Source organism: Cervus canadensis, chromosome 26 (assembly GCF_019320065.1).
Source record: "Cervus canadensis isolate Bull #8, Minnesota chromosome 26, ASM1932006v1, whole genome shotgun sequence".
Classification (NCBI taxonomy): Eukaryota; Metazoa; Chordata; class Mammalia; order Artiodactyla; family Cervidae; genus Cervus; species Cervus canadensis.
Window position 1 is genome coordinate 41,294,219 of NC_057411.1, and position 22,822 is coordinate 41,317,040.

The window sequence follows — 22,822 nt, forward strand, 5'->3', positions numbered from 1 at the left end:
TAGGGACTGGGGTGTCCTGTTCACCACTGTGTCCCCAGCATAGATGAACATCAGGCACAGCATGTGCTCTGTAAATGCTTGGAGCATAAAAGAAAGAATGAATGAGTCAGAGACCCAGACAGGAGACAACCCTCATAAAAACCCCCTGACATAAAAACCCACAGACCTCTTGGGATATGAATTTTATGGTGAAGATGACAAACAGAACACATGATGTGTAGAAAACCATCCCTGTCTTTGGTATTGGTTTGGGATCATCCCAGTCAACACTTCTCCAGGAGAGGAGCATCGTGGGTGAGTGGTCCATCCCATGGGGCTGCCTCACTCCTTGCTGGGTTCTCGCATCCTCGTGTGTGCTAAGTTGCTTCAGTCGTGTCTGACTGTTTGTGACCATATGGACTGCAGCCCACCAGGCTCCTCTGTCCATGGTGTTCTCCAGGCAAGAATACTGGAGTGGGTTGCCATGTTCTCCTCCAGGGAATCTTCCTGACTCAAGGATCGAACCCATGTCTCCTGCACCTCCTGCATTGGCAGCTGGGTTCTTTATCACTAGCACCACCTGGGAAGCCCTCTTGCATCCTCAGTCTCTGCCAATTCAGTATCAGTAGGGACCCAGTCATCTGACAGTCACAAAATACCCATCACATTTTGATACACACACACCTCCCCGCCGAGGAATGTGTTACTGCCTCCTCCTCTGACACGATGAAGTCTCACCTCCATGCACACCCATGATGAAACGTCCCATGATGAGCATTTCCAAGGCTCCAACTGGGAGAGAACAGGCCATCAGCAAAGCGGCAGAAATCCCAAACCCATTGTTGACCAGCAAAGTGTTCTTCCTGGAAGAAAAAGAAAAGGTTTGATGAGTCTGCCACTGGCCTGTCCACTCCAGGAGCAAGGTCCAGACTCCTCAATGGACCCACCACCACTTTTGGCCATGTGACCCTGAGCAAAGCATTTCCTTCCTCTGGGCTCATCACTGGGGTTCATTAGGTTACCTCTGAAGGCATCGCCAGCTCTGACCTTCTGCGGACTTCCCTGGTGTAGTGTTTTATTTCATTGGTTCTAAGACCTTCATTTAACATTACAAAGACAAAAATATGTCTTATAATCCATGAGTCAGAGGTCAGGTAGGAAAATGAAAACCACTTTAGTTAGTTTAACAGAGAGAATTTAACATAGGGAATTTGTTAAGCAAGTACCGGGGGTGGAGATGTTGAAAGGGGGACCTCTGAAATGGATGTGATGTCCTGTGGTGCTGACGCCTCAGGGGCTTGGAAGGGAGCCTAGAATCTTCAGAAGTGGTCTCTGATCCAATGGGGTCATTCCATCTCACTAAAAGAAAGTGAAACTGAAGTTCGCTCAGTCTGGTCCGACTCTTTGCGACCCCGTGGACTGTATAGTCCATGGAATTCTCCAGGCCAGAATGCTGGAGTGGGTAGCCTTTCCCTTCTCCAGGGGATCTTCCCAACCCAGGGATCAAACTCAGGTCTCCCGCAATGCAGGCGGATTCTTTACCAACTGAGCTATGAGGGAAGCATCTCACTAAAGCCTCAATTCAAATGCGACCTCCTGACACCCTTTGCCATGACTGCTTTCCGCAATTGCACAGCCCATCCTCTCACCCTGTTCTAGCCTCTCCACAGCCCCAACATTACAGGAAATTATCCTCCTGTTACTTGTTTTATGCTAGCTGTCCATCTTCCTGTATTAGAATGTAAGCACTAGTGGGAAGAGACTTTATCTTGTCACTCTATCCCCAGCAACTACACCAGTTCCTGACTCAGGCAGGTGACCCGTATATATTTGCTGCATGAACGAAGGAATGAATCTAGGAGTCAGGTCACGTGGACCCCACTTGCCCCACATGGCCCAGCTCTGATCTGCCATGAATCTCACTTTAGCTTCCACATCTGCGGGCTGCAGAGCTGCTGTTCTTCTGAACCCACCTCCAGTCATGTTCCTGCTTGGACAGTCCATACTAACTGAATAACTTTGGAAAGACTTCTTACACTCTCTCAGTCTTGACTTGATTCACTCCCTTAGAAAATGAATATAATAATGTCTATCTTGTAAGGATTCTATGAGAATGATTTGTGTAAAGTGCCTAGGATGTCACCTGGAATGTGACATCGGAGACTCAGTAAGGTAAAATAAACAAACAAACCATGATGATAGCTAACATTCATAGAGTCCTTATGATGTGCCGGGCACTAAGTGCTTTACACTCATTGAAGACCCTGTAAGTTAGGTGACTTACTACTGTATTTCTCACACGAAGAAACAGATCTAGAAACTAAGATTTGGCCAAGGTCAATAGGGCTTCCCTGATAGCTCAGTTGGTAAAGAATCCGCCTGCAATGCAGGAGACCCCAGGTTGATTCCTGGGTGGGGAAGATCATCTGGAGAAGGGAAATGCTACCCACTCTAATATTCTTGGGCTTCCCTGGTGGCTTAGCTGGTAAAAAAATCTGCCTGCAATTTAGGAGCCCTGGCTTTGATCGCTGGGTTGGGAAGATCCTCTGGAGAAGGGAATAGCTACCCACTCCAGTATTCTGGCCTGGAGAATTCCATGGACTGTATAGTCCATGGATTCGCAGAGTTGGACACAACTGAGAGACTTTCACTTTCTTTCTTTCTTCAAGGTCACAAGCTATTCAATGGGATATTTGGCGTTCTAGAATCCAGTATACTAAGCTGTTTGCAGTGGTGGCTACCACATATACTCACATTCATTCATTCTTTCAACAGTCTTTTTTTCATTCAGCTGACATTTATTCACTCAACACATGTTTGAAGCTGGACTGGGTGCTGAGTAGCATTCTATGTTCTGGCACACAGCCATGAATGTGGCCAAGTCCCTGATTTTATGCTCCTCTTAATAAACAAGTAAAAATAAAACATGTGGAGCATATAATCTGGTGAGAAATGTTGTAGAGAACATGAGAGCAGGGAAGGGGGTGCAATTTTACACGGAGTGGCCAGGGAGGGCCTTGCCAAGAAGCTAACACCTGAGCACAGACAGAAGAAAGTGGGTGATTTGAAGAATGAGAAGACGAGCTGTATGGACCCTGGGGAGCAGCAATCATGGCAGAGAAGAGCCAGACGTAGACTGTTTCAGCAACATTAGTGAGGCCAGTGTGGCTGGAAGCAGAGGAGACCCAGAGAGCAAGTAGTAGAAGGTGAAAGTAAAGGGGACTGGAGCTTGTAAGGGGAGCTTGTAAGGGGTCTGCAGGCCACCTTGAGAACTTGGGTTTCTATCTGAGTAAGAAGGGCAGCCTTTGAAGTTTCAAAGGAGAGAAGAGGCATGGCCTGATTTTAATCAGACTGTTCCATCTTCTATGTTGACCATGGAATGCAGGGGGTAAGTGTGGGGTCAGGGAGGCCAATGGGGAATATTGCAATAGATCGGGCAAGTGCTCACAGGAATTTGGATCAGGATGGTGGAGGGAGTGAGCCATGGCCGGATCTTGGTGTGTTTTGAAGACAGAATTGATGGAATTGGTTGGTAGTGATATTGTGATTTATAGAAGCAAAAATATAGTCTTCATCCCTGGTTTCCAGCTCATGGTTCCTAAAACCCTTGGAATTCCCCAAGTGATAAGAACCACGGGGGCATCTTTTGTTATAATATTTTGTCACTAGACCTCATTTCCTAAAATCGCTTCAGAGCCAGAACAATGAAATCAATGTTGTGCTATTCATAACAAGCCCACAAGTGAGCTCATGTCAATGCGGTGACTTGGAAAAGAACTAAGGATGGCGGGATGGTTGCCAGATGGAGCCAGTCATGTGACTAGAATGTTGAAACTTTCAATCCCATCCTGACCTCCAAAGAGAGGAGAGGGGCTGGAGATTGAGCTCAAACACCCATGGCCAATGACTTAAGCAACCATGCCTGTGTAATGAAGCTTCCATAAACCCCAAAAGGACAAGGTTTAGGGAGCTCATAGATTGATGACCATGAGTAGATTTGGGGAGAGTGGTGCATTCAAAGAGAGCACGGAAACTCCGCCCCCCTCCCCATCCTTTGTCCCATGCGTCTTTTCCATCTGGCTGGTCCCAGTTATATCCTTCCATAATAAACCAGTGATCTATAGGAAAATGTTCCTATATGTTCTGTGAGCTGCTCTAGCAATTAATAAAACCCTAAGAGGGGGATCCTTGGAAGCTCTGGTTTAGAGCTGGTGATTTGGGAAAGGAAATAAGGATGGGGGATGGTTGTCGGTGGAGTCAACCATGTGATTAGAAGATTGAAACTTTCAATCCCATCCCGACCTACAGAGAGAGGAGAGGGGCTGGAGACTTGAGTCAGAAGCATAGTTGACAACCATGACATGGTACTAGCATCTGGCGTTGGAAGAGGGGAGGGGAAGTCTTGCAAGACTAAACCCTTAACCTGAAAGCCAAGGCAGGGGGTCTTTGGAACCTCCAGTCCAGAGCCAGATGGTCAGAAGCTCAGGCGACAGCCTGGGCCTGGGACTGATTTCTGAACTGGGAGAGGGGCAATCTGGTGGGACTGAGCCCTCGATATAGTAATCTGATACCATCACTGGGTAGAGAGTGTCAGAACGGAGTTGAATTATAGAACAGACAGCTGATGTCTGGAAAATGTCTTGATGATGTAGGGAATACCCCCACCCTGGCCACAGACACTGGAAACTGGTATTCAGAACCTAAAATATGGATGAGTTGGATAGAAGTGGAGAGAGGAAGAGAAGCCATGGATGCCTCCCAGGACTTGGGTCTGAGCTCTTGCATTTGTTAGAATGGTGCATTTTGTGCTATGCAGGGGGTGTTAAAATCACATTCAAGTCTAACTTGAAACATTTGCAAATTGGGCTGCACACCCTCTAAGCAAGTTTCTCATATTAATGAATTTCTTCCCAAAATAACCCCCAGCATGACAATATCCCAGTGAGGAGGGAAAACTTATTTGCAGATAATTCACAACGCTGACTCACTAGGGTTCAGAGACAGGGATTTTAATTATTGTGTTTCCATATTTTTCCCAGGGGTGAACATGCAACAGAACGAGAGGGACCAGCACCATGCCATTTCTGAGAGCAGAACTCCAGTGCCCCCTGGGACCCCCAACTGCGTACACCTGATTCACTGCTTTGAGCTTCTCCAGTGATGCAGAATCTTCCCAGAGCAGCCCAGATTGTCAGCTCTTGGCAGCAAGGGGTAACAAGGAGTTTGGAGGTCATGTCCTTGAGAAAAGGTCAAAGGGACTGGGGACATTCAGCCCAGATAAGAGAGGGTTCAGAGGAAGTGTGAGAGCTGCCTTCCACTATTTTACCTTGATGCACAGGACCACGATCAGGAGATATAGGGAGTACAATTTCAGTTTGGATTTGGAAAGTACTTTTCATTAAGCCCTAGTAAAATGGGGGAAATTATGGAGATCCTGGCTCCTACCACTTACCCTTCCAACAGTTCTTTAGCTGACCAAGCCTATAAGCCAAGATGGGATCTAGCTTCTTCCGTGTCCATCTATTCCTGCTTATCCAGCTTGAATTCCAAGGTTCATCATTTTAAACATTCATACACCCTCCACTCCTTGATCCACTCACTCTTCTCCTTCATTCTGTGTTGCTGAGATAACGCCAACCCTAGTTAGATCTCAGTCTATCTTGCACATGTATACAAAATTCATCTTGGCTGGGAAAAAAAAATACATTGAATTATGTTGCCTGGTCTCACTTGAAATTCATGACCACCCAACTCAAGTGGTCTTTAAGCCCCCTACCAACCGTTCTAGAGTTTCCTGTTTTGCTCAGTCTCCTGGTCTCCTAGGGGACTATTTCAAGCACCTTCTCTCTCTTTTAATCCCCTTATCCTGTTCCTCAGCTGGTGACCTTGCTTTCACCAAGAAAGCAGAATCAATCCAAAGAGACAGTCCACATGTTCCTTCCATGTCATTCAACCTACCAGCATCTGTGCCCATAAGCTTTGCCTTCCCTCCTGTTTCTATGAATGAAGCGTCTCCACTCTCACCTGAAACCAATCCCTCCAATGACCTACTAGTTCCCCACCCGCTCTGACCTGCTCAAGGTTATAGCTTCAGCAAGTTTCACCCCTTGCTCCTGACTATCCATTTTCCCCTTCTTGCTGGAACATCTCATTAACGTGCTGCTGCAGCTCCCATCTTAAAACACAAAAGATGCTCCTGATTCTACCTCTTCCTCCATCCACCACACCATTGTCTCTGCTCCCCTTAACGGTAAGACTCCTCAAAAAGATCCTTCAATTAAAAAATAAATTAATTTTAAAAAGACATTGAAAAAAAGTGGTCTGCACTCACTGTCTCCAGTTCTTGTTTCTTTCTCTTTTAAACCCACTCCCATGATTGTCTACTCCTTTGTGCCCTTGACGTAGCTCTTGCCAAGACAACCAGCCACCTCCGTGTTGCTCAATTCATCACCCAGAGCTCAGGCTGGTCTTCATTCCTTGGCCGTGTTGGACCTGGTTGATGACCATCTCCTTTCCCTCACATCGTAGATCTCATTCAATGGTAAGACTGCTCCTACCTTGTTGGGTGATCCTTAACATCTTCCCAACCCTCTGAGTATTAGAGGGCTCTAGGCTCAGCTCTTGAACCTATTCCTTTGGTCTCTACCTTGTTCAGTGGCTCAGTTGTGTCCAACTCTTTGTGACCTCATAAACTGTAGCACACCACACTTCCCTGTCCTTCACTATCTCCTGGAGTTGGCTCACATGTCCATGGAGTCCCTGATGCTATCTAATCATCTCATTCTCTGCCACCTGCTTCTCCTTTCACCCTCAATCTTTCCCAGCATCAGGGTCTTTTCCAATGAGTCAGCTCTTCTCATCAGGTGGCCTAAGTACTGGAGCTTCAGCTTCAGCATCAATCCTTCCAATGAATATTCAGGGTCGATTTCCTTTAGGATTGACTGTTTGGATCTCCTTGCAGTCCAAGGTTCTCTCAAGAGTCTTCTCCAACACCACAGTTCAAAAGCTTCCATTTTTAGGTGCTCAGCCTTCTTTATGGTCCAGCTCTCACATACATACATGACTACTGTCTAGCTTTGACTAGACAGACCTTTGCTGGCAAAGTGATGTCTCTGCTTTTTAATATACTGTCTAGGTTTGTCATAGTTTTTCTTCCAAGGATCAAGCGTCTTTTAATTTCATGACTGCAGTCACCATCCACAGTGATTTTGAAGCCCAAGAAAATAAAGTCTGTCACAGTTTCCATTTTTCCCCCATCTATTTGCTGTGAAGTGATGGGACTGGATGCCATGATCTTATGTACCTCCTATGTAATCTTGTCTTATCTCCTGGCTTTAAGTGTCACCTTTGTACTGACGACATCTAGATTTACATCTGAGTTCTGGCCACTCCGGAGTGCTGGACTCACAAATCTAATTGTGCACTTGACATCTCCACTGGAAGGGCTAACAGACAATTCAAATGTAGTATACCTGAAACTGAGTTTCCAGTATTGTTTCTTCCTTTCCCCCCAAATCCTGTTTTTCTCAAGGGTTTCCCTACCTCAAAAAGTAACTGCTCAGTATTCTGTAATACCCTAAATAGGAAAAGAACTTGAGAAAGAATAGATACATGTGTATGTATAACTGAATCATTTTGCTGTACCTGAAACCAACACAACACTGTTAATCAGCTCTGCTCCAATATAAAACTAATTTTTTAAAAAAGCAACGCAATCCTTGCTCCTTGTGATTGATCAAGACAAAAATGTTAGTATGATTTTTTATTTCTCTCTTGCTTCCCACAGAGTCCATGAGCAGGGCTTGTTTTCTCTACTCCCAAACTATTTCCAGAATGCAAACAATTCTCACCGTTTCTGTGTCTCATGACAAACCCCGTGCAAAACGAATCACGTCACCTGACTTATGGCAGGATGTTCCTAACCAGCCTTCCTGACTTCACTGATAAGAGCAAGCCTTGCAAACTGTGAGTCAGATCACAAAATACTCCAGTCATTTCCCATCTTACTCTGAGTCAAAGCTGGAGTCCCAACCCTTCCCCACAGTGTCTTCCGCCTCTGACCCCAGTGACCCCTCCTGCTTCATTTTCTACTCCCGGACTCAGCTCCAGCCATGCTGACCTCCTGTCTTATCTCCAAAGGAACCAAGCCCGTTCTTCCCCCAGGACCTTTGCACTTCCTGTCCCCTCTGCCTAGAGAATTGTTACCCCGGGGACTTTGTCAGTTTTGTGCACCCCCAAGTGCTTGGCACATACAAAGCTCTCCATGAATATTTATTGAGAAAGATAAATGTATGGGCGAATAAAAAGCATGCAGGCAAGAGAAGGATGGTCATTTGGGGGAGTTATGCTGGAAAAAGCTCAAGCATCGAGCACTTTCCCTCCATCCTTTCATACACCCGACAAATGTTTACTGCTTGCCTACTGCGTACAGGCTCCGGTGCCATGTACTGGGGCTCATGTACAGACACGGATCTTACAGTGAGGAGCTCGCCTTTCAGGGGAGACAGAAATGTAACTAAATCACTGTAACCCCAAATGCCAAGTGATGTAACAGAGGGAAACACGAAGTCCTTTGTGAGCCCAGAGGAGGCCAGCGTGGTTTCTAGCAGATGTGTGGTGGGCAGTGGGTTGGAGCTAGAGTAAAGGTTTGTTACAACTTTTAACTGTCACTTCCCAGTTTATGCACATTTAATACCAAGCGGACTACGTCCTTAAAACCAACTGGTGATGTGCAAATCACGTGTACTGGAGAAGCTCTGTGCTTTGGGTTTGCTGACTCCCTCTGAGACTTTGGCCTCTAGGAGGTACCAGTCACAGCCCTCAGCTTTGACAACCTGCAGTATCTCTGCATATTGTCAAATGTCCCTAATGGGGTAGAACTGGCTCCTTTTGAAGAGTCTTGACAGTTTGCAAGCTCTCTCAGGGAGGTGAGATTCATGCCTGGGGCCTGTATGAGGACTGTTGGAAGAAGTTTGTGGCGGGAATGTTCAGTAGGAACCATATCTGTCTAAGCGGCTTGGGCCACTTTGCCCCCACGTGGGCAGAGGCCACCTGTTCATGAAGCCAACACAGCAAGGAAGAGCTGAGAGGAGAGAACACAGATACCTTTTCTTATAGCATTATAGGAGCTATTGGATTCAACTGAATTATATTTCAGCCACGTGAGCCAACTAACTCCCTCTAAGGCATAAGCCAGTCTGATATGGGTTCCTGCCATTTAAAAAGTGACTCGGGGAGTCCTGAGTGACAGAGACTTCTGTGAATCTTATCTCAGTCACCCTCAGAGCTACCTCTCAGGTGGGTCGCTTATCTGAGCTTTACAGACTTGGAAGTGAAGGGGGCACTCGTTGCCTCTCCTTGTCCTCGACCGCCTGTTCACGGCCCTTCCCACAGTCAGAACGACTTGCACAGTGAATTGTCGTGGGCCTGCCTCCTCCGCAGCCCAGAGCACCAGCCCCAGGCTGTGGGCGTTGTCTCTGTCTGTGTTGCTAAGTGCAAACACAGTGCCTGGCTCCCCAGAGGTGCTCAAAAGCATGTGCTGAATGGATCAACCATGACTTTGCTAGAGAATCTGACTGAGGATCTGATTTCAAAGCCAGAGTGAGTTTCCCTATGGTTTCACACATGCTTTCTCCACTGCAGAGGGAAGAACTAGATCCAGTGATATGGGAAGGAGGCCAATCTGAGTGCAACTGAAGGAATCTATTCACCATCCTCCCCGTCAGGCCCCTCAGGAAGAGCTGAGGGTGAAGGGGATGGGATGACAATGATGCAAGGGAACATAAGTTGGATGCTGGGGCAGCCTTGCAGTATAAGTGCCCACAGGCAGATATAAGTGTGTGTCACCGGCAACAGAGTCTGGGGCTGGAGGTGATTCCATCTACAGGAATACGTGAGAGGACTGGGGCCATAGATTTAGCAACAGTGCCTTGGAGGTCCTGGAAAGGGGTGCCGATTTGGAGGTCAGCTGGTCACTTACTCCTTGTCAAACAGTCAAAGATATCCCCAAACCACTGCCAGCAGGACACTAACTACAATCTCCTGGGCAAGTGGAAAGATCATGGTACCATGGCTGACGTGTATTGGCTCCAGCGTGAACTCAGGCACCGTGTGAGCTGGCTGAGCTTGGCCAGATGCTCTGACCTCGCTCATTCCCATTCTCCGTGGATAGAACCCGTGGAGTAGAGAGAAGTAAGTAAGACAGTGGGTGTGAGTGCCTGGAACACAGAGGGGCCTCAGAAAACCCTGACTATCCCACAACTGGTGTACCTCCTGTGTGCTGAGTTCCCACAGCTACTGCCCTGGAAGCGGCCTGGGGGACATGGAGAATGTTGGCACCTGCTCTACCTCACTGGGGTATCGCAGACCTTTATGAGCATCACATGGATTTTTTTCAAATTTCAGAATGACCTGCTCCAGCCTTTGGAAAGTCTGCTCTGAACATTACCAACCCTAATTTGAAGATGTGAGGCCAAGTATAAAGTAGTGGGTAGCACCATTCTTAACAGTGCTTCTGTAACCCCAAAGCCCAGAGGGATTTCCAGGGGTCTGATCCATCTCTTTACCAATTCAATGCAATATGGAGATTTGTGGACTCCCTGCTGTTTCCCCATGGGAACTTCCCTCATGGACTTCCCTTGGGGCTCAGCTGGTAAAGAATCTGCCTGCAATGTGGGAGACCTGGGTTCGATCCCTGGGTCAGGCAGATCCCCTGGAGAAGGGAAAGGCCAGTATTCTGGCCTGGAGAATTCCATCTGGTTCTTTTGGTGCTTCCCTGTGGTGGCTCAGATGGCAAGGCATCTCCCTGCAATGTGGGAGACCTGGGTTTGATCCCTGGGTCAGGAAGATTCTCTGGAGAAGGAAATGACAATCCACTCCAGTACTCTTGCCTGGAAAATTCCATGGATGGAGGAGCCTAGTGGGCTACAGTCCATGGGGTCACAGAGAGTCAGACACGACTGAGTGACTTCACTTTCTTTCTTTCTTTCACTTTACTATGTTTGGGTGACCCCCTACTATGTCAAGGTGATGATGAGAAAATAATATGGTGGATAATAATAGCTTCTCTTCATTGAGCTAATGGGCCATTCTCCCCCATTAATTTTCTCTAGCCCTTACAGCATCACCTGCAGGGTAGGAACTCTTGTCGCTATTCCACAGATGAGAGACCTGAGGTTCAAATGTCAACACAGCCAGGAAGTAGAAGACTCATGATTCAAGTTCACATATCAATGCTCTAAAGACTCTATTCTCTGCACTAAACACCTCAGCATCCCCAGGAAGTTGCTATGAGCAAGGAGACAGAGCAAATGTTTGGGGGAATTTATTGATAATTCAACCTTACATGAGAGAAGGCTTCACATAGAAAATAAAAGACAAATGAAACACAGGGGTAAAGTGGATCTGATTGGAGAGGTTGATGTTGGGGAATTTCAACATGAAATTGATATTCATGGCAGCTGTGTTTGTAATGGGAAGAGTTTGACATGGCCTAAATGTATCTCAGTCAGGAGCTGATTAAATAAATTATCATCCACTCATACAATGGAGGACTGTTTAAAAAACTGATTTTTAAAAAGCAGCTCTATAGATATTTCTGTGGAACAGTCTCTAAGACACTGTGCTGACTCTTGTCCAATTGCTCCCACATCTGGGTCCCTCTCCACTCTCCCCTCCTTGCTCTGAACCCTGGAGATGGTCCTCCTGAGCTGCACCAATGAGACTCCTGGGTTTTCAGGCTTCTGCTTGGGTTTGACCAATGAGAGGCGCTTGTGGCAGACTGGAGGGCCGGCAGAGAGAAAACCCAAAGTATTTCTTCCCAGCTCCTCCCTGTTTGGACAGTAGGGTCCTGACTTAGCCTGGTGCCTCCACAGCCTCAGCACCTGCCCCTCACCCCTGGGTTCACTTTTGCTTGGCCTCCGGTACCCTATTTCCACTCCTTGTCCTTCTGGCATTCCAATCTCTTCAGTTGGACTGAGTGGAACTCTGTTGCCTACTGTAATCCTGACTGTAATACAGACATAGTATGGACATTGCAGAGGGGCCTGCACTGACCTCCCGAGAAATTTTCCGATCAACTTCACCAGGAACGTTCCCACGAGTCCACCGATGGCGAATATGGACACGGTCACAGACCAGAGCAGAGTCAGAGTGTCCGAGTCTACGGGATGTCCACGCCTTCTTTCCCATGACTCGTTGTAAAAGGCCTTGATGTACTGGAAACATACAACAAACCATGTTATTCCTCTCAGCTGCTCGAAGCCCATCTGTATATAAACAAAATGAGTTTTATGGAACACTGATTTCATATCAGGCATTTCACTAAGCTCTCTTTGAGCTCTGTTTCATTCAATCCTTCTAACAAACTTTGTGGATGGACCTTATTTTTACATCCTTTTGCAGGTAGGGAAACTGAGGCTCCGAGAGACAAACTGACTTGTTCAGCTGAGTGGCAAACCTGGGAGTCAAACTTAGGTCTGACTCCGAACCAAGGGGAACCACACAACAGAATCACCTCGGAAATGTGTTTAAAATGTTCATACCTAAAGAAGGGAAAAATTTGCCACCTTGGGGTGGGTAAAGATTCAAGACACACACAGAAAAAAACCACAAAAGAAAAACAAAATGCTCATTTGGATTTCCTCAGACTTAGAGTGTTCTGCTCTTCAGAAGGCATCTTGAAAATTGGAAAGACAAGCCACCAAATGAGCTAACATATTTGCAACTCATGTAACAACAACGGATTTGTAGTCACAATATGTAGAGTTCTAACAAATCAATAAGAAGACAACACAAGTAGAAAAGAGTCAAAGACTTGAACAGATTCCAAAACAAATTCAACTGACCAGGAAGCTAATGACATAATGGTCCACATGCTTTGTAACACAGAAATGTAAATTAAACTCACAGTGAGGGCTTCCCTGGTGGCTCAGTGGTAAAGAATCCACCTGCCAATGCAAGAGAAATAGTTCAATTCCTGGTCCAGGAAGATGCCATGGAGTAAAAAGTCTATGCGCCACAACTGTTGAGACTGCAGAGCCCACATGCCACAGTTACTGAAGCCTACGTGCCCTAGAGCCTGTGCTGGGAACGAGAAGCCACTGCAATGAGACACGCCCCCATCACAATGAAGAATAGCCCTAGCTTAGGGCAAGCAGAGAAAAGCCTGCGGAGTAATGAAGACTAAACACAGCCAAAAATAAATTTTAAAAATTATTTAAATAAACCACAATAAGATGCCCACTTCATGCTCACTAGACTCTCCCCCTACCCCAACACACACACACTGATTCAGTGGGTTTGGGATGGGGCTAAGTGATTCTGATATACACCAAAGACTGAGGTCATGAACTGTGCTCCCCATGAGAGTTCCATCTCCAAGAAGCACATAGCTCCCCATAGGTTCCCTGTAAAGGCCCAGAGACCTCTCCAATAACAGCCAGTGTTATAGCATGGCAGAAGAAGTATAAGGTCTGGTCACACAGACCTGGGCTTGAACCCCAGTACCGTGATTTGCTAATGATTTAAGCCAGCTGAACCTGGGCTTCCTCATCTGCAAGATGGGAGTGATAACACTGATGTCTCGGGCTGTCAAGAAATTACCCAAGAACTTGGAGCAGCACCCAGCACCTGTATGAAGATCACACAATCCCCGGGGAGATTAAAGATGAACAGGTCTGGTAAGGGTTCGGGAGTGACTAGCATTGTGTACTCTGGTACACTGATGGTGGGAATTTAATTTGTACAGTCATCTCGGAAAACAGTTTGGCATTACCTAGTCAAGTTGAAGATGATCCTAACCTACAACCCAGCAAATCCATTTCTAGAAAACTCCTCTTACTTAGCAAAGAGGATATTGGAGGTGGAGAGAGGTAAGTTAGGAGTTTGGAATTAACACATACATACTACCATACATAAAACAGATAAACAACAAGACCCTGCTGTAGAACACAGGGAACTATTTTTAATATCTTATAATGACCTATAACGGAAAAGAATCTGAAAAAGAATATATCTGTTCTCCCTGCAGAGATTCTGAGCCTGGCTCGCCAGCCCTCCCACCCATCTGGGGAGCTGCTCACTATTTTTTCAATGCCTTCTTTTTTAGCTTCAACCGGACAAACTTGCTATTGTGTCTAACTCTTGAAACTCTACCAAAACACATAAATAATTCCATTTCATATTCATGAGAACCCTGGCGGTTGACACCCCCATTTACTTTTGCAAAGTCTGCCTGGCTTCAGAGCCTGAATACAACCACCCACCAGTGACCCCGCTTTTCATGATGAAGGTATGGCAGTGAAGCAGCTAAATTCAACAGGACATGTGTTTATTTATTGTAAAACCATCATCACACCATTTTTGTCAAACATCAGACACCTTTATTATTGTTTATTTTTGGCTGCGCTGGGTATTCGTTGCTGCGTGGGCTTTTCTCTAGCTGTGGCGAAAGGGGGCCACTCTCTGGTTGCGATGCCCAAGTTTCTCATTGCTGTGGCTTCTCTTGTTGTGGAGCAGAGGCTTGGGGGCACATGGGCTTCTGCAGCTGTGACACACGGGCTCAGCAGTTGTGGCTCACGGGCTCTTGAGCACAGGCTCAATCGCTGTGGCTCATGGGCTTCGTTGCCAGATGGCATGTGGGATCTTCCTGGACTAGGGATTGAACCCATGTCTCCTGCATTGGCAGGTGGATTCTTTACCACTGAGCCACCAGGGAAGCCCAGACATTTACAGGTTTAAAGATCAGTACTGATTAGGTCCTTGTTAAGTTGCCCTGTCAGGCCCCAAAGAGCGTAAGGAGGACACCCCTCAGGAAGCCAAGTATAGGGCGAGAAACAGCATGGTTAGCACTAAGCCAGAGGGATGGAGGGGCCGCAGGAAGGCAGTTGGGCTTCCCTCATAGCTCAGTTGGTAAAGAATCCACCTGCAATGCAGGAGACCCTGGTTCAATTCTTGGGTAGGGAAGATCTGCTGGAGAAGGGATAGGCTACCCACTCCAGTATTCTTGGGCTTTCCTTGTGGCTCAGCTGGTAAAGATTCTTCCTGTAATGCGGGAGACCTGGGTTCAATCCCTGGGTTGGGAAGATCCCCTGGAGAAGGGAAAGGCTACCCACTCCAGTATTCTGGCCTAGAGAATTCCATGGACTGTATAGTTCATGGGGTCACAAAGAGTTGGACATGACTGAGTGACTTCCCTTTCTTTCACTTTCACAGGATGCCCCCAGGACTACCAACAGGATCCAGACCCTCCAGAGAAGCTGGAGTGAGTGCCCAGGACTTCCCAGGCCTCTGACCCAATAATCAGGAGACCTTCCGGCATTGGAGGCCATTCTTGGATGTGACTTGGTCCCTACCACAGTCCTGCATGGATTCCAGCGGCTGCGCTGGGAAAAGTCTTGCTGATGCCTGCTCTCGACAGCCTTGTCTTCCCACGCCTGCAGCAATGACCAGCATCCTGAGTTTACGTGCAGAAACTAAAAGGATGCTGTTTTGTAGGAAATGTTCTCTTTTTGTTTCCAAGCACTCAGGAGCCTGGTGGGGGAAGAGGCAGCTTTCACATCTCTCACTGCTAGGCGCTGCTTTGGGAGTCTCTGCAGACGCTTCTTATTTCAATTTGGGGAAGCTGGAGAACGGATGCATCTGCAGGAGGCTGGAGAAGCCTGGCAGAGTTGCCCGCTGTGGAAACACATCTCCGACAGTCCCCGAAAGCTGGTTTCCAAGTGACGCCTTTAGCAATTAAACTTTGTTTTGGGTGTGAATTCAGCCAAAACCAAGATGAAAGGCAGCCCCAAAGCATATGTGAGAGCAGGAGCCAGGTGATGAGGCTTGTTGAGCTAATTCACTGCATGACTCATTCATCGGGCTAGAGATTCATGGAGTAGGTTGGCACGGACTGGTAGTACCCAGTACAGAGCAGGTGCTGAGATGAGTGTGTGTGTGTCCTAAATTGAGTTTCTGCTATGGGCTGGGCATCATTCAATAATCAAAATAGGGAACCCATACATCACGGAAAACTCTATCCCTGTTCTTAGTCTGGAAAACACAAAGATGATCACATCAGTACCCCCAGGTACATGTGGAAAGACTGAGCCGGGGGAGAGGTGAGGATGTGGCATCAACATTGACTGACTGCTAAGTATGTCTCGGTCTGTATTCCCCCTCCTTGGCTCACCTGGAGCCATTCTGTGATGTTTCATCAGAGCTGAAAACTTTGGAGTGAAGTGATGCATCTGAAAGCTGCTCTGAATCCACTGGGACTGCAGAGCCTGCCTGAGATCACAGCATCTACCCTCTTCCTATTCCTGCCTACACTGCCCTGTCACACGCCTCAGTCCCTTGAACCTGGGTGTGTGTGTGTGGGGGGAGGGGTTCATAGGACCATTTCTCACCAAGGATGTGTGAAGAGATGTTAAGAGTTCCTGGACCTTCTCCTCACTCACGCCCTTTTCCTGCAGGCTGGACATTCACAGAGGACCCAGCAGAAGCCTCTGAATCTCTCAGGGATGGGGGAGTCACTCAGCAGAAGGAGCCTGGGCCCCAGGGTGTCTGCATGGAGCAGAGCACCCCTGCTCACCTGCTCACCTCTGTACTGGGCAACAGGGCTGGGAAATTAACTCACATTGTGTTCAGTCACCAAGATTTAGGGGCTGTGTGTTACGGCAGCTGGTTTACCTGAGTGTGATCAACCTGACCCCCAAGCCCAGGCCATGACAATAACCATGACATGAGGTTTTAAGAAAGAGGGTATTTAGTTCAGTTTAGTCACTTAGTCCTGTCTAACTCTTTGCGAACCCATGGACTGCAGCATGTCAGCCTTCTTGTCTATCACCAACTCCCGGAGCTTACTCAAACTCATGTCCATTGAGTACCATCCAACCATCTCATCCTCTGCCGTCCCCTTCTCCTCCCACCTTCAATCTTTCCCAGCATCAGGGACTTTTCTAGTGAGTCAGTTTGTCTCATCAGGTGGCCAAAGTATTGGAGTTTTAGCTTCTGCATCAGTCCTTCCAACAAATATTCACTGACTTCCTTTAGGATGGACTGGTTAGATCTCCTTGCAGTCCAAGGGACTCTCAAGAGTTTTCTCCAACACCACAGTTCAAAAGCATCAATTCTTCGGTGCTCAGCTTTTGTATAGTCCAACTTTATGTATAGTCCAACTCTCACATCCATACGTGACTACTGGAAAAACCATAGCTTTGACTAGACAGACTTCTGTTGGCAAAGTAATGTCTTTGCTTTTTAATATGCTGTCTAGGTTGTCATAGCTTTTCTTCCAAGGAGCAAGCATCTTTTAATTTCATGGCCTTAGTCACCATTTGCAGGGATTTTGGAGCCCCCCAAAATAAAGTCTTTCACTGTTTCCGTTGTTTCCCCATCTATTTGCCATGACGTAATGGGACTGCGTGCCATGATCTTAGTTTTCTGAATGGTGAGCTTTAAGCCAGCTTTTTCACTCTCCTCTTTCACTTTCATCAAGAGGCTCTTTAGTTCTTCACTTTCTGCCATAAGGGTGGTGTCATCTGTGTATCTGAGGTTATTGATATTTCTCCTGGCAATCTTGATTCCAGCTTGTGCTTCATCCAGCCCAGCATTTCACATGATGTACTCTGCATATAAGTTAAACAAGCAGGGTCACAATATACAGCCTTGACGTATTCCTTTCCCGATTTGGAAACAGTCTGTTGTTCCATGTCCAATTCTAACTGTTGCTTCTTGACCTACACACAGATTTCTCAGGAGGCAGGTCAGGTGGTCTGGTATTCCCATCTCTTTCAGAATTTTCTTAAAATTCTTATTAAAATAGTTTGTTGTGATCCACACAGTCAAAGGCTTTGGCATAGTCAATAAAGCAGAAGTAGATGTTTTTCTGGAACTCTTGTGCTTTTTGATGATCCAGCAGATGTTGGCAATTTGGTCTCTGGTTCCTCTGCCTTTTTTAAAACCAGCTTGAACATCTGGAAGTCCATGGTTCACATAATGTTGAAGCCTGGCTTGGAGAATTTTGAGCATTACTTTGCTAGCGTGTGAGATGAGTGCAATTGTGCGGTAGTTTGAGCATTCTTTGGCATTTTCTTTCTTTGGGATTGGAATGAAAACTGACCTTTTCCAGTCCTGTGCCCACTGATGAGTTTTCCAAATTTGCTGGCATGTTGAGTGTGGCACTTTCACAGCATCATCTTTTAGGATTTGAAATAGCTCAGCTGGAATTCCATCACCTCCACTAGCTTTGTTTGTAGTGATGCTTCCTAAGGCCCAGTTGACTTCACATTCCAGGATGTCTGGCTTTAGGTGAGTGACCACACCATCGTGGTTAGCTCAGTCAATGAAGATCATTTTTGTATAGATCTTCTGTGTGTTTTTGTCACCTCTTCTTAATAATTTTGTTCTGATAAAATGTGGTCCACTGGAGAAGGGAATGGCAAACCACTTCAGTATCCTTGCCTTGAGAACCCTATGAACAGTATGAAGAAAGAAAGAGGGAAGATTTAGGCAAAATCATGAAGGGTGGCTAGGTGTGGCGATATGGGTCTTTGACTAGAGATTTTCTTTCATGTTTTGGGGACCTTGTAAGACTTTATTTGAAAGAAGTATTCTGCAATAAAATATAGTTTTAATATTGCCATATTAGCTAATCTCTAGGCTCATTTCAGGCCATCTCATTCATGGAGTCCACCTTTTACTTTTCCATTGGAACTACTTCCAAGAAACCCATTCTTGTGTCTTTTATCTGGACATTCTTCCCTGATGGCTCAGACAGTAAAGAACCTGCCTGCCAATGCAGGAGACATAAGAGATCCCTGGTTTCGATCCCTGGGTTGGGAAGATCCGCTAGAGAAGGAAATGGCAACCCTCTCCAGTATTCTTGCCTGGAGAATCCCATGGACAGAGGAGCCTGGTGGGCTAAGGTCTATGGGGTCCCAAAGAGTCAGACATGTCTGAGCAGCTAACGCTTTTTTGCTTTTCTGCTTCCTCCTACCAGAGGCCCAGGTTCCCACCCTGTCTTCTAGAGACAAGTTCTGCAGTCCCTGCCTTCAAGGAGTGCGAGATCTATTGTGGACACAAGAGCCAAATAAACACGCACTTATAACATGGAGTGGAAAGACCTGCGGTATCAGGAACCGAGAAGGGCTCCAGCCACTCAGCCAGGTCGCTCAGATCAGGGATGCAAGAAGAAGGAGAGCGGGGGCTGGGGTTAGATGACTGTAGACGGCACTTCTCAAAGGTGGAGAAGCTGGTGGCCTAGGTGATGACACAGAAACCTTGTAAATGAGTCGGTGGAGTGGGAAGGTGGCCCAGCAGCTGGGGACAGATTGGAGAGCTAGGCAGACGTGGTCGGAAGTTGACTGCCAGCCCAAGGGGTCCACGCTTCATCCAGCAGGTGTTGAAGAGCAGTTGAAGGATTTGAACTTGGAGCTGAGATCCTCACTTGTGTTTCAGAACATTCACTGTAGGCATGGTGTGAGACTCAGAAAGTTTAGCCTGGAGGCAGCTGGACCAGTCAGGAGGCTCCTGAACTGTTAAGAGATGATGAGTCTAATAGGAACATTTTATGAACTCACTGAGGAATATTTATATCATGACTAGCACTGACTAGAGCCCAAACTGCAAAGAAATAAATAGAGGTCACCGGGTTAAAGGAACGGAGACTCAGCAAAGAGCCAAGAAGTCCTTGGTTCGGACTCACTCATACTGTTCGTCCCGTGTGACCTCCAGCGCGTGGCTGTGTCTCTGAGGGCTGGGTTCTCAGTGGTTAAAGGCCCTGGAATCCATTTCATCCAGCTCTCAGCTTGGCCACTTTTCTGCTGGGTGATCTTGAGCAAAGTCACTCAACCTCTCTGTGCCTTTGGCCCCTCATCTATGAAATCATTTTTCTCCCTAAAGAGCTACCATGAGGATTTAATGTGAAGATGAACATAAAGGACAGTGCTGGGTCCACAAGAATTACAAAATTAAAAAAAAAAATCAGAAGCTGGGGTGACTGGCGGGGGTGGGGGTGTTGACATCATTGTTTCTGCCTTGTGAAAGAAGGGTTCTAGACTTGTTTACTTCTCAGGTCTACGAAGCCATGAATAATTTACCACTATCTCCCCAGCCAGCAACACAGGGGCCAAGCTTTGGCAACTAATTGAACCGTGCAATGCCCGGCCGCAGGGACTGCCATAGAACACCTCCAAAGGACGACAGGAAATTGCCAGACAATGGGAGGCAAATTACCTTGTAGCCTGTTTTACGATATTAATGTCCCTGCCTGATTCATAGAGCTTGTCATGAATCCATGTCAAATTTTTCTCGGGAGGGCTATAACAATACTCATAGAACCCTTGTGTGAATGGGCCAGAGCACACACACCATTGCATCACAGAGCAAGTCATGCTAGTTACCTCCTCAGGGATTTGCAGAGACCGTCCCACACTACTGAACATGCCAGCACCGGGAGGAAAACAGTACAGAAGTCTTTACAAACCAGGCTCTTCTTTTTTTTTTTTTTTAATTTTTATTTTTTATTAGTTGGAGGCTAATTACTTTACAACATTGCAGTGGGTTTTGTCATACATTGATATGAATCAGCCATAGAGTTACATGTATTCCCCATCCCGATCCCCCCTCCCACCTCCCTCTCCACCCGATTCCTCTGGGTCTTCCCAGTGCACCAGGCCCGAGCACTTGTCTCATGCATCCCACCTGGGCTGGTGATCTGTTTCACCATAGATAATATACATGCTGTTCTTTTGAAACATCCCACCCTCACCTTCTCCCACAGAGTTCAAAAGTCTGTTCTGTACTTCTGTGTCTCTTTTTCTGTTTTGCATATAGGGTTATCATTACCATCTTTCTAAATTCCATATATATGTGTTAGTATGCTGTAATGTTCTTTATCTTTCTGGCTTACTTCACTCTGTATAATGGGCTCCAGTTTCATCCATCTCATTAGAACTGATTCAAATGAATTCTTTTTAATGGCTGAGTAATATTCCATGGTGTATATGTACCACAGCTTCCTTATCCATTCATCTGCTGATGGGCATCTAGGTTGCTTCCATGTCCTGGCTATTATAAACAGTGCTGCGATGAACATTGGGGTGCACGTGTCTCTTTCAGATCTGGTTTCCTCAGTGTGTATGCCCAGAAGTGGGATTGCTGGGTCATATGGCAGTTCTATTTCCAGTTTTTTAAGAAATCTCCACACTGTTCTCCATAGTGGCTGTACTAGTTTGCATTCCCACCAACAGTGTAAGAGCGTTCCCTTTTCTCCACACCCTCTCCAGCATTTATTGCTTGTAGACTTTTGGATAGCAGCCATCCTGACTGGTGTGTAGTGGTACCTCGTTGTGGACAAACCAGGCTCTTCGAAGGGAGGACCACGCAAGACAAAATTATGTCAGCTCAGCAGCGCCACCTGGTGTCCCCTAAGCAGCAGAACTAAGACAGAGCATGCTCAGTTGCTAATTCGTGCGCAATTCTTTGTGACCCCATGGACTCTAGCCCACTAGGCTCCTCTGTCCATGGGATTCTCCAGGCAAGAATACTAGAGTGGGTTGTGATGCCCTTCTCCAGGGAATCTTCCCAACCCAGAGATTGAACTCTCATCTCCTGTGTCTCCTGCATTGGCAGGTGGATATTTTCTGCCACCTGTGCAGAAAAAGTGACCATGTCTGACCTGAGACTTCTAGCCTCTGAAAGGCCTGCTTGCTAGGTGAGTCCTGGGCTGGCCTTGGGGAACTTGGACTTGGGGAGGGAACACACCATTCCCAGAAGTGAGAAGAAGGGCTACTGGGACTTAAAGCTTGCCAACAGTGTGGCCTGTGCTTCTTTTCTGGAAGTCAGGAATTGTGTACGTGTCTCAAGGAGGTGACTCTGTGACTGACCCCTGATAAAGGCCCTGAATCCTAGTCTCTGATGAACTTCCCTGAAGGAAGACTGCTCACAGAGGCGTCATAGCTTGCTGCTGGGGAAATTTAAGGGCATCTGGCCCGCCTCCACGGGAGACGACCCTGGTCTCCTCTGCACTTCACCCCCAGGCACCTAACTCCTTGGTCGATTTCACTCTGCTTCCTTTTGCTGTAATAAATCAATCATGAATAAGCCTCGTGGTGAGTCTTATGGGCCCTTCTAGCAAATGATGAAGACTTAGGGTGGCCTTGGGGACCGCAACCCACCTCCCAGGTTCTTAGGAAAGCGTCTGGCTCCCTCTTGACTTAATATTCAGTTTGCAGCTCTGGGGTGTCTTCTTTTCTTCCTACTGTGAGATTCTCCTGGAGGAGTCTGGGTAACTGAGGGGTGAGGGAGAGGCCTCTGTACTTCTAGACATCTGAGAAGATTTCGCCCACTCAGCTGGCTTTCAGAACGAACACTGAGCGCGATGAAAGGGGACGCAGTAATTGCAAGCGATCATCGGAGAGGAAGACTTCCAGAGTTTTCTGGGTTCCTCCCTCAACTACCTTTGTAATGAGGAAGGTGGCCCAACCCTTGGGTTTAATTATATAGAGCACAAAGAAAGAAAGTTTCATTTTCTATGTGGCCCAAGGCAGGAGCTGAGAGAAGCATATGTGCTTCCAAATATCCCTCTTATTAAAAAAAAAAAATTGATCTGGAGTCTGTCTGCTGCTGGAACATTCTTTTGAGGGATCGAATAGCTATGTTTAGGGCTTCCCTGGTGGTTCAGATGGTAAAGAATCTGCCTGCAATGCAGGAGACCCAGGTTTGATCCCTGGGTCAGGAAGATCCCCTGAAGAAGGGAATGGCTACTCACTCCAGTATTCTTGCCTGGGAAATTCCATGGACAGAGGCGCTGGGAGGCTACAGTCCATGGGGTCGCAAAGAGTCCAACATGAATGAGTGA

The 22,822-nt window shown here is 46.8% G+C and overlaps 1 protein-coding gene across 1 annotated transcript in view; it reads right to left on the minus strand.

The window, feature by feature from the left end:
• Window positions 1-22,822, minus strand: part of SLC2A9 (solute carrier family 2 member 9) — a 220,702-nt gene that overhangs the window by 173,944 nt on the left and 23,936 nt on the right. Inside the window, exons 4-5 of the mRNA XM_043448459.1 lie at window positions 12,034-12,194; window positions 718-842 (exon numbers count right to left, since the gene is read on the minus strand). Of these exons, the coding sequence (XP_043304394.1) occupies window positions 718-842; window positions 12,034-12,194 (286 nt within the window). The remainder of the gene's footprint in view (window positions 1-717; window positions 843-12,033; window positions 12,195-22,822) is intronic.